Genomic DNA, 12,172 nt, shown 5'->3' on the forward strand with positions numbered 1-12,172 from the left:
TTTTTAATTCTTTGATTCTATAATTATTATTATAAGTATTATTATTTTTAATTCTTTGTTTGAAACAACATTCATTTAAAGGTTGTATGGATAACTCACCTAATCTGAAATAAATTAAATCAATAATTAATATACGTACAACATACATCAATAATTAGTATACGTACATCTTCGTTCCAAATATTCTTTTGTACAAAATGAACACATTTTCACGATGATGCCTATCAGATCAAAACGACCAACATTTGCTCGCAATCAGTTGTTTTCCATCGCGGAAGTAATCTCTCTTTATCGGTATATTATTAATTTCTTTTCGTTTCATCAATAAATTTATCGTTATTGTTTATAAATTCTTGTCTGACATCTCTCTCGAATTTTTTGAAATTATTTGTTTTAAAATTAGACGAGGTTAAAATCGACTTTTGGATCTCAGATCAGATTTTAAGAATTGAGCGTTAAATTGAGGGGATTTATTCCGGATGAGCTGTCGCTATCGTTTATCCAATCTTCCCTTTTTCTCTTCTTCCTCTTTTCCGATGACTCATTAAACTGCGACGAGCTGCTACTTGACCGCATGCTGAGGTCTATCGGTTTGTCTGTCGGTTCGCCTGTCGGTTCGTCTGTCGGTTTATCGGTAAGAGTATCAGGACTAAGTTGCCATGAATAATCGTTATCTTTTGCCGATGCATCCCATGTGTTAAAACTCGGCGTTGAATTTAAAGAAGTATGAGCGTTCATGAGCATCGAACTTTCATTTATCAATGGCGTCGAGTTGGACAGCGTTCGCTCCTCTATTTTGTGGATGAATGTTGGTGAAACTCGGGTCGAACTGCCCTTAGACTCCACGTCACTGGTTTCGCTGTCGGATATGATTTTTGGCGTTGATTCCGTGAGCAATTGATAAGACGATGATGCAACTTGACTTAATGAAAATATGATAGACAGCCGCTGCTGATGCATGAGGTGCAAGTTTTGCGCATAAACTTGGTTATCGTGAAAATTCGTGGTATTGTTGGCATGATTTTCCTGAGTTTCCTGAGTCGATGCAGCGTCATTCTTATCATCAAAAACGACGGAAGATAAAGGAGGTAAACTTCTTAAATTGAAAGATGAAACAGTGGGGGATCTGTCGCTCGATTTATCTTCCTCCTCTTGTTCTTGCAATGCGTAGCTCTCCTTAAACGAATTTGAACGTCGGCCATAGCGTGAGCCCGACTTGGACATACCGGCTAATAAGCATTTTCGCAGTCGGCAAGCTTTGCAGGATGTACGATTCTTCTTGTTAATCTCGCAATTGCCGCCATTTTTACAGCTTGACACACTACTCAGGTTGTTATATGTGCGACCGAAGAATGACTGTAACAGAAGGTTATAATAATTGCTGTTAATCGCCTATATAAAATTTAAATTATATCAGAATTATATCTTTCATTTTATTAGAAATTTTGGAGCGTTATACATGAAAAAGTCTTTATGCAAAAAATCGCAAATTTATTATTGCATTTACAACGTTAAATTATCAATTTCGTAACGCATTCAAAATTCTTTGATAATACTTTCAGATTTACCCTACTGAAAACCACATAGCGAGATTAAGGAACAAAATATTTTGCTGACGCATCTGTAGAAATTAATGCATGCTCGTTAAATTGATCTACAAATGTATCGTCGCACCGGACATTTATAATGGTCTTACAATAATCAATTGATTATGAATTTTCGCGCGAGATCTCTCGGTCCAACCTTTGACCTTTGACATGTCGAGGAATCGCACAGTCGCACAGCGCGAAGCGGCACATCCGTATAAATTAATCGGATTATCGAGACAAACGAAGAGCATTATCACGATCGAGGACCGCGTCGTACTTTCACGCCGGATATTACCAGATACGTCCACGAGAAACCTCCATACGACCGAACCATATAAAGGGTCGACGGTCTCTCTCCCGGTGCCCGCGTGTAAGCCACGCGCGTTTCTACCGGATTAAACGTCAGGGTTTAATGTTACGCGCGTCACGTGAATTAGCATGCCTGCGCCCTAGAAGAAAGGCGCGCGCGAGGAAGAAAGAGAGGGAGAGGATGACGAGGAGGATACGCGAAGGACGAAGGGAGTAAAGAAATGGAGAAAGAACGGAAAGACGAGGAGGAAGAGATAGAGTATATACGTGGCGCGGCCGCTCGTAAAGTTAAACGCCTGTCGGCCGACGATAAAACTGCCTCGAGAAAACCCCGCTGCTTCTCGAAAGACGCTCGCACGGTCATCGAGTACTAATTTACGACGCGACCTCGCAATTTTTCGCCGCTTCACATCCTCCAGAAATTTCGAAACATGTCGAAAAATGCGAGCGCGCAGCATCAACAATCGATAGATTGACTAGGCGTCCCATTCGCTTAAATTTCCAACACTACTTAAGTGTTGGGGAAACTTCTGATCGATCTGATAATAAAAAAGATACACACACACATATGTATCTTTTAAATTATATATATATATATATATATATATATATATATGTAATTTAAAAGATACACATATATATAATTTTTTTCTCTAAATATGAAAAGTAATCAAAGACAAAATTAATTTTAACTTAAACATTTTAACAGTATATATAATAGCAACGCATAAATGTATTTTCAAAAATATACATATTTTTATCTCTTTACAGTAAATTATTATTATATTATTAAATATTATAATATTTAGAAAATAATATTATACGTATAATATTATATTATATATTATACGTATATGAAAGAGTAGCAAAAAGAATAAAAAAGGAAAATAAAAAAAATATCTATGTTAATATTCATGTTTATAAAGTGAATTCGCCATAAATGAAGTCAACATTAATATTAAATCTGAAGATAAATATGTTTACTTTCTCCATTTATTCTATCCAAATAATTATTCCAATTTTTATCCTCAAATATATTTAGGTCTGGCTTTTATGTACGAAACTTCCTTAGTGATTACGATCGTGTCTTGTTAAAATATAGTTACTGCATACATTAGAACTGTTTCGAGATTACGAGATCTACGCAACTTCGTGTATCCGCGTTCTCACGTTTCCCCCCATTGTTAAATCATTACGTCACGATCGATTAGCGCGCGCGTGTTACGGAATAAGAAGCGGAAGATAAGACGTAAAAAGTCACCGTGTCGTGTCATCGCGGAGGCTGCTGCGGAAGGAGACGCAGATTTCGCGGACTAACCGAAGAACCACGTGGGCGAGTTGGTAACAGTCCAAAATCCTAAAAAAATCGCGCGTGTAATGGTACGAAATGATTCGATATGTCTCGATTGGGAATAACGAATCATTCGATGAAGTATTTACGGCGATCACATTTACGATCTACATATCGGTGTTGGTAATATTCGATGATTCGTTGGACTTCCGGATGATTGTTGGATTTATGTCATCGTTTGAATCATCCGGAATTATAGAATTATTGAACAAACTCGTGCGCATGTTCGCAGGTAATTCGTAGGACTTTCCGATGATCTGGAAAACAAGCATTTATCGTTCAATTATGTAAACATCTATAAAGTATATGCATCATCGCAATATAATTGTTAAATGATGCTTTCAGACTATTTATTAGCCAGAAATAAAATTATCATATATTTGATATTTTCCGGCCATTTCGCGATGAGAAGTATACAAAATATATATATATATATATATATATATATATATATATATATATATTTCTATTTAATAATAGATAAACGATAAGGATATTGATAACGATAATGATCGATATTTTGCATTTGCAATAAATCTATCTATTATCTAAGGATTTATGAAGATTAGGGTTGAGAAATTCATAAATTTATAACCAGAGCACAATTGTTCGAAAAAATTCACCCTCGATCGAGAGAAATCGTGCGTGAGAGATACGTCTGCACGCAACGAAGTTTCCGCTCATTTTATTTACATATCGATTTGTCAACGTACTTGGTTTATTCGCTCGAATCGTTCGCGCGATGTAATTGATCCGGCGATGCGATTCTGCCATATCGGGCTCTGAATCGCCCACGGAATCGGGAAAAGTGGCGACATTCTTCAAGCGTCGCGGATGACCGTCTTTCGCGAATGGCGATTGCGTCGCCGGATTCCCCGAGCAGCAGGTCGTCGTACACTCACTCGGTCAGTTACGTACGGATAGCCGGACAGTTGTCCCCCGACAAAGGGGGACAACGGGATTCGCGAGATTGCGTAACATCGTGCGTGCGTGCGCGTGTTCGGCTCGGCTTTGCAAGTTTTTGCACAGTTCGGTTACTCGTCCGGTCGTACACGGGGTTCAGCCAAGATTGGCGAACGACGACACAACGATGCAATAGCGATTGCAGCGGTAATAGTAACGTCGACGACACAACGGCAAACGACCGATCCAGAACGGTAGAGAACGTACGCCATTTAGGGGCGCGTGCGACAAATCCGTCGAGAGCAGCTGAGATTATCTCAAATCAATCGGCACGCCCGGAATCCTAGACCGATTTGTAACGCCATAAAACAACGCGGAGAAATCAGAATCGCCCGTGATCGTGAAAAGGAATGAGAAACGACTTATAGAAAGTGAATGCGGCTTCGTGAATTTAAATCCCTCGATCGATATACTTTAATAAATAATTAATAAATTAAAAGTAATTAAATAATGGAGAATTATAGAGCAAAAAACATACGGAATGCATGATAAAATGACGATGTGTTGATAAATTATTTTTGATATGTACAATATTGTAATGTACGATATTACATGATAATGGTTACGTAAATGGTTTCAATATATGAATATAAAAATGAAATATGAATATCAAAATATTTTCTTTTATCTTTTATATTCGTATGAATATAAAGAAACAATTGAAAAGAATCTTGTTGAGACGATAAGAAAGAAAGAATAATTCTCGAACGAATTAGAGAAACAGAATATTTTTCCGGATGATGAGAATGTCATCATGGAATGGCATTCGGTAAATCGATCAGCGGCGACAATTTTCCTCGATAATTTTCCTAGGAGGGAAAAAACGCGATAGTTTTCTACACGTGAGGAGAATAGAACGAGATTTCTTCGCATTTTATGCTGCCAAATGGGGAGCACGATCGATTCGAATCGCGTGATTCGAGTGTCGATTTATATATCGGCATTTCAGGAATTCGGTTTCCCGCGAGAACGATGAAAACGTATTGCCGGACCTTTATCGCGATTCTATGAATCGATTCCGCGAATGTGAATTACGTGCGCGTTTAGCGCGGCTATTATTCGAGTGACGTTACGTATTTTTTCGCGATGAGCTAAGTAACGCGACAAATATAATTTTCGCTTTGACAACGCGACACGTAGATTGAAATATTTTTTCGCGATCTAATAACATTTAAATTTGTCTTTATATAAGAAGATTTTTATTATTTTTAAATATATCAGTTTCATGAGCTTGATACATTAAATATCATATCAACTTGATTTCAAAGAGATAAATCTATTTTTGATTTTATTAATATTGCCACGTAAGCTTGGAGAAAGTAGGATATCACTAATGCTTCACGATTTTATGAATAGAAATTTTGCATTAAACTTTTTATTTATATACATATAAAACATTACTATTTTTCAACGTCAAATGTTGCCAATACTTACCAAGACAATAAATCTCGTAGCTTGCGTATCGTTAGATAAAAATTTTATTGTTTCACTAACATTCAAATCTCAATTTTATAATGATTTCATAAAATATAATACATGTATATGTATCTGTCATTCTTGTCATATGAAATATCGCTAAACGTTTAGTCCCACGCCAAGCGAAAACGTAATAGGCACCGAACGCGGCGATAGTCACGCTATTACCTAAAGGGACGATTAACCCCCACGAACGTGAACGACTCGCGAGGAAAAAGACGAAAATTACTTTTGGGAGAAGGAGCAAAGATACCGCGGTATTATCGGATTTCTCGTAAACGTTTTGCGAGAAAGCCTGTTGTGGCACATCTCGCACGGAATTCGGCGTGCAGCATCCGTCGTGCACGAATCCGAGGTCACGGCACGAACGCGTGACACGGGGCGATGAGGTGAGTTAGGTGCGTGATTATATGTATGTGTGTGTATGTGCGCGGAGAGGGATCGGAGAGTCGAGACAGTCGACACGGCCACACCGCGACTCCAATAGCATCGCTGGCATAGCTGGACAGGCCATTTCACATTCCCACGTCCTTAATATAGATTGTTGATAGGCGCGAGCGAACGAGCGAGACGGGACGAACGGGAATATACATAATGGTACCGGGGTGATGGCGACGGAGGCGAGGGGAAGGGACGGGCGCGCGTTTGCAGGGTCACGGCGCGGAGTGCGGCGAGAGACGGATGGAAAGAAATGGACCGAGAGAGGAGACTTAGATGCGCCGCGAGTGCGACGAGAACGTGATTCGTTGCGTTTCGTCGCTGCCGGTAAGACGGAGAAAGGCGTCGCGGTACAGGTGCCTCGTCGAAGCGGATGAGAAAGAGAGAGAGAGAGAGACGCGAGAGAAAAGTTTGCGGAGCCTGGTAAGATCGGAGACACGGCTGCCAGCTTCGATGGTGGTCGTATTGTGCGATCACCCAGAGAGCGGCGTACAATTCCGCGGATAATCGAGTGTCGGCTACTCGGATCGATAAAGTGGATCAGCTGTAGAGCGATCGATAGAATCGACCTCGTCCCGTCAAATGAAAATATTAATTATTAATAATTATATGTTTTAATTATATTTTATCAAATAGTTGATACATTAATACCGCAAAATGTGCAAAATAATCTAATTTCGATCGATTCAATATATGCATATATCTCTCTCTCTTTCTCGAAATTTGTTCTATATAAAATTTGGAGATGATATAAACAGCGACCGCGATAGGTGATGCGATCATCAATCGTCGATGCGTCGACGGTCACAGACGATTCCATCGCGACAATTCGAGGCGACTCATTAACATCTCGAGCGAGCACGACATTAGCACATGAATGCGCGTATCAGCGAGTGACCCTGATATACGCTTGGCCGATGCTCGTCGTAAATCGTATTTGCGCGTCATCATCGCGACATCATTCGCCCGCGTTTCCTCGCTCGCTGGCTTTCCCAGATGAAGATGACGCAGCACCGTAATCTGCAACGATCTGGATTTCACGTCCTGACACTATACAGCACTGTGCTACGTGAGCTACCACCGCGGCTCTGTGCTAATAATAATCGATTACATAGCCACGTCGATGTTTCCGCTGTGACATGTCGTAACGCTCGCTAATGATTTTTCCTCTTTCCCGATTGCGAATTACCCCGCAATTTGCTCCGACACGGATTTCAAGATGGACTCGACTTAAGCGACTCGAGGAAAGAGCGACGATGATTGACGGCGTTCCGTGTAAAAACGTATCTAGATCCGTCTGGCTATTTTTAATCGTTTGTCGTTTCGCAGATCCGCGTTTATTACAGCAGGATAATTGTGTATCCCCACGATTACGTAGGCGTATTATAACAGACGTAAATGTACGTAAATCGCGATCCGCTTCATTACACGCCGTGGAATCTATCCGATGATTTCGAGATAAGTCCAATTTGCTCGTATCCGCTAATGAAACGTAATCAGCAAAGCATAGCAAAGTCCAAACACTTTGCAGCATGACGTTTGTTTTACTCAAAACGCTATACGATTGAACAATCATTTTTTAGCAATTAAAACTTGAGATCGAAGATTGTTTAAAAGCTATCGTTAAAAGCTATTATATACCACTTTCTATTAATATTTAAATACATTCTACATTGCATGCATTTATTCAAATTTAGTATTCGTTATATAGCGATATAATTTATAAGGGAAGCAATTATCATTGCGATATAGTCAAATACGTGATACGAATATCTTGTACGAATATCTGCAGATTGCTATGAAGCTCGAAAATAACGATGTTACGGATTTTTGGCACGACTCCAAGAAATCTAGTGAAACGAGATCGTGGAAACCGCGAATGAAACGAAGATGGATGAAGACAGACATGACGTCACTCAGTGGCATGGACCTTGAGCCTTGTGTGCTCTGCATACTTATTTCAAGCAGAGAGCACTCTCATTTTCGTTTCAAGTGGTTTCTAATCGCCTAGCGGGCATCGTTGATAAATGGGTGACGAAAGACGCTAGTATTTCCGCGAATCAAAAACAATAATGCAAATTCGCAGTAACGACGATATATCTTAGATGTCTGAGACCTATTGAAAAATATTCATCTTGTAATTGGTGTCTTAACATGGAAATAGTAAGAATATCTTTTAGCAGCATCGAAGTTTTCCATCTCTGGTTATAAAAATATTTGCCTCATTTTCATATAATTTAAAAATATTTTTTAAATTACAAATAATTAAAGTATATCGTAATTATAAATATAAATATTTTTAAATTATATGAAAAGGAGGCAAATATTTTTATAACAAGAGATGGAAAATGTGTTCATATAATTTAAAAAATATTTTTAAAAAATGTGACAATTATAAATAGTTATAATTATTTATAAAATTAGTAGCAATTTATTATCGACGAGTTATTCTTGCGGACAAGAATCCTCTTTTTGTGATTTATCTATAGAAATCACGTTTCAGATACGTTTCAGCCACGCGCGACTCAACATATTACACGCTCGAGGGGCAGTTCAGTTTATCACGTGTGACACAAAATGCTTCCACGTCCTACGGTATCGCGCCGATTGAATTGCAGATAGGTACGCAACGACAGTTTCTAACTACAGAAACAATGGGCGTCGGTTATTGTATGCTGATTTTCTCTCGCGGATTTTGAAAGTCCGTTTCTCCGAAGAGTAAGCGCGCGCTGTAATAAAATTTAATAAACCGGTACCCCGGGTATTCCGTGGCATCGCTTTTCACCGCTGATGCATAGCACTGCGATATCTCTCATGCTTGATATAATAATTACGATATTTGATGATAGCCAACGCGCCGAATATTATGCGCAAATTCAATCACATTATTCAAAGTATATCAGATGCTTTTTTCTTTATCGGAATATGGAAAATTGAAGTTTCCTCGTCAATCCTATGAAATAATTCACAAAAAATGTAATTTTATATAAAAATTATGAAGAGTAATTTTCTAACAAAATAGTTTATAAATGCTGCAAATTTAAAACGATATAAATTGTTCAACTCAGTGTTCTACCAACTACATTGCGGTAAGAAAACATTTATCTCTAACTAGAAGAATGTCGAGATAAAGCCTCGTACGTCGTGAAACAATTTTTCAGAGCAATCTCGCGAAACGCGTTAAAAAGTGACTCACAGTACGATGTTAATCACCGAGAGAATGGGCCGCGACGACCGCGGCGGTCGTTCTGTATTCGCTTTACCCACGCTTTATGGTCAGTTGAGAACGGCATGATCGTATGTTGGAAACTTTTACGACGCGCCGATATGGTCGCAGGGATTTGTCCTCGGGAGCTATTTGCTTACATTAGAATCCGCTTCGATTCAAGGGAAGAGGAAGCGTTTCGAGCGTAAATACTCGGTCTCTACTTGGGATGGACGAGTACGGATTGATGCACGAGGACGATCCGCGCTCGCCTTCGAGAGAGAGAAAAAGGACGGGATGCGTGCGCGGGTTTGTACTCGACCAGATCTGCTTCTCGTGGAGAGAGATAAGACTTCTCTTGACGAAGAGCACGCGGGAAGAGCTATACGACTCGCGGAGATAGTTGAAAACTCCGCGAAATGGATCGCCGCGAACTTGAGAATTATTTCTTCAGATTGTTACGTCTCTCGAGTGTGGATGTCCTACTACGGTTGTTAATGTAATTTTATTTCTTTGAATTATCTCGCATATTACAGTGCGCTTATTATAAATGGCATTCTACTCGAGTGTTGCTGTTAACTTTCTTTTTTTTTTTGCTAATGTCAGGCATGAAAATAATTTCGTTTAATTACAGTTAATTTCCTTTTAAATGAATGTTGAGAAATGAACGAATTTTTTTATGCGAACATATTTTGCACATTATTGCACAAAAAAGTATAGAGAGTCGAAAGTCTTTAATAGACGCTAACTTAAATGTTCCATTTTAAGCGAACAAGAGAATTGAACAAGAGAACTATGCTCGCTAAAATCCCGGTGAAAGTTGAAGTCGAATAATCGCGCTTTACTTGTTCGTTGTCGATTACTATACTTTTGTTATCGAAGCCACAATATTCGCATCTGCTCTAGCGTAAAATGCAATTGTCTAGTTCAGTATCTAAAGCCGGCACAGACCGTAATAGATGAAACGGTAGTCTTTTATCGCTGCCTGCCACATTAACGCGAAAGTAATGGAATATGTACTGTTAAGTTCTCGGCAAACGATGTCAAAGAATTTCTGTTTACGACAAACTGCAGTGACAAGCATTCACGGCCAAGCAGATATATTCTTACATACTGTCATATCAATTATATCGCACGCATATTGATAATCTATATAAAGAACGATAAGTGTTAAACAAACTCGATCGATGACAGCCGTAAAAATCAACGGCGAATCAGAGACAGAGGCGTTCTCGCGTCATTTTATTACGGTTCTATGACTTCTGACAGCCGGGACATCTGGAGAACGTCCGACGCTTCTCGTTAATCCTCATTGACCCGCGCGATAACGGTAGCCGGCCGCAACCCTTTCGTCCGCGCTTCACAAAGCCGGCTAAGGTAAATTACATACGTACGCATCTAGGACAACGTGGTCGCGTCTAGACCACGTACGGCGTATTTACTTCTCCGCGTTTCCTTCTTCGCTCGCTCGCGGTAAGTCTCCGCGATTCTCCTCCGTTCGGAGAATTCGCGAGGATTGCGCCAATCGATCTCCTTTGCGTAACGCGATCGTTCTGAAAAGACCGACCGCATTCGCGGACGTGAGGTCGTTGTTGCGCAGGACAACGACGACCACGAAGACGATCCATACGAAACCGCGCGCGTCCGCTGAATGCTAAACGTCTTGTTGCTCAAGGGCGCGCCGTCCGTGTAGCAAGAGCGCGATGCGATCGCACGGGCGTGAACTGGGCCATGTGCGAGAGCGGGCGGCCGTTCGTGCGACTTCGCTATTTAACTCGCGCGATCGTATCAACCCTTTGCGCGGTGCCGATGGCAGGTTTACGTCGCCGCTATTCGCATTACCATTCGAATCTTGAACATTTCAATAGTTGCTCGAGCATTCGTGTGTCCCGATATATGCAATTTTCCCGGAACGTTTTAAATCAAGAGATCGATGAAGAGAAATATACGATTATTAAAGGTCAGAAAGGCCTCGTTTAAAATTGAGCGATATGTCTCGATATTTGCAAATCGTTTCTCACTATGACTATTTTTCTGCGCGTGAATAGACATTTAATTTTGAAGAAAGAAAACGTTCTGGAAATCGTGAATTCAGCGGTGAATTCAAAGCGCCCGGGTTGTCGGCAGCTCTGTAGAACGTCTTGTCTCACATCGACAGATCCTTTCATAGATCGCGATTTATCGGGTCGTAAACCGGGCGTAAAGCCAACGGTCGCCATGCGGTTTGGCCCACATATGTACGCGGTTCTTCCTTTCCACTGTGCCGCCTGTGTCGGCCGTAAATCGCCGTTTTATACGATCGACCGATCGCGCCGTGGTGCAGTTCGCGGTTTCCTTCCCGTACCGCGTTCTAACGTGCCATCGCTATTGAGCGCGACGTCTATCGCCGAAGTCTATGCAGAAAGAACGAGCCTCGCGACTTCTCGGAGAGATATGTCCCCTGATCGAGAAGCGATCAAATCAATCGGACAATTTTTTCCTAGTCACGGGGCGAAAGTAACTCCCTTCTCGACCTGGAATCCTGGATTTATAGATCAGACGGCAAGTATGCCGCTGTCCGCACGATAGTTTCCAGCGTCACGATCCGAAACCCTTGGTGCATCGCAATCTGCCGCGCTTCTGCAATTATCGAGTGCAACGACTGCTCTCGAGAGTCAATGTCGGCCGGCGCTAAGCCTCTCGAGTTTCTCGCGCTCTTTGCTCGCGGTCTCCTCGTATCGCGGTATCTGTTTCGCGGCGGTGGTATTTAAATGACCGGCAATTAGGCGACGTAATAGCCGCAGTTAAAAAGCGCTTTGCAGTCTCGCGCTTCCACGAAGTCGGCGACCGATCCGCCTTGCG

The 12,172-nt window shown here is 40.8% G+C and overlaps 1 protein-coding gene across 3 annotated transcripts in view; it reads right to left on the reverse strand.

The window, feature by feature from the left end:
• Positions 1-203: 203 nt before the first annotated feature.
• The window catches only part of LOC105255717 (protein embryonic gonad), an 80,205-nt gene continuing 68,236 nt past the window's right edge, over positions 204-12,172 (reverse strand). For all 3 annotated transcript variants that reach the window (XM_025415035.1, XM_011265166.2, XM_011265165.2), the window contains one exon: positions 204-1,356. In XM_025415035.1, the coding sequence (XP_025270820.1) occupies positions 442-1,356 (915 nt within the window). In that variant the 3' untranslated portion in view covers positions 204-441. The remainder of the gene's footprint in view (positions 1,357-12,172) is intronic.

This window comes from Camponotus floridanus, unplaced genomic scaffold (assembly GCF_003227725.1).
Source record: "Camponotus floridanus strain SB8 unplaced genomic scaffold, Cflo_v7.5 scaffold95, whole genome shotgun sequence".
Lineage (NCBI taxonomy): Eukaryota > Metazoa > Arthropoda > Insecta > Hymenoptera > Formicidae > Camponotus > Camponotus floridanus.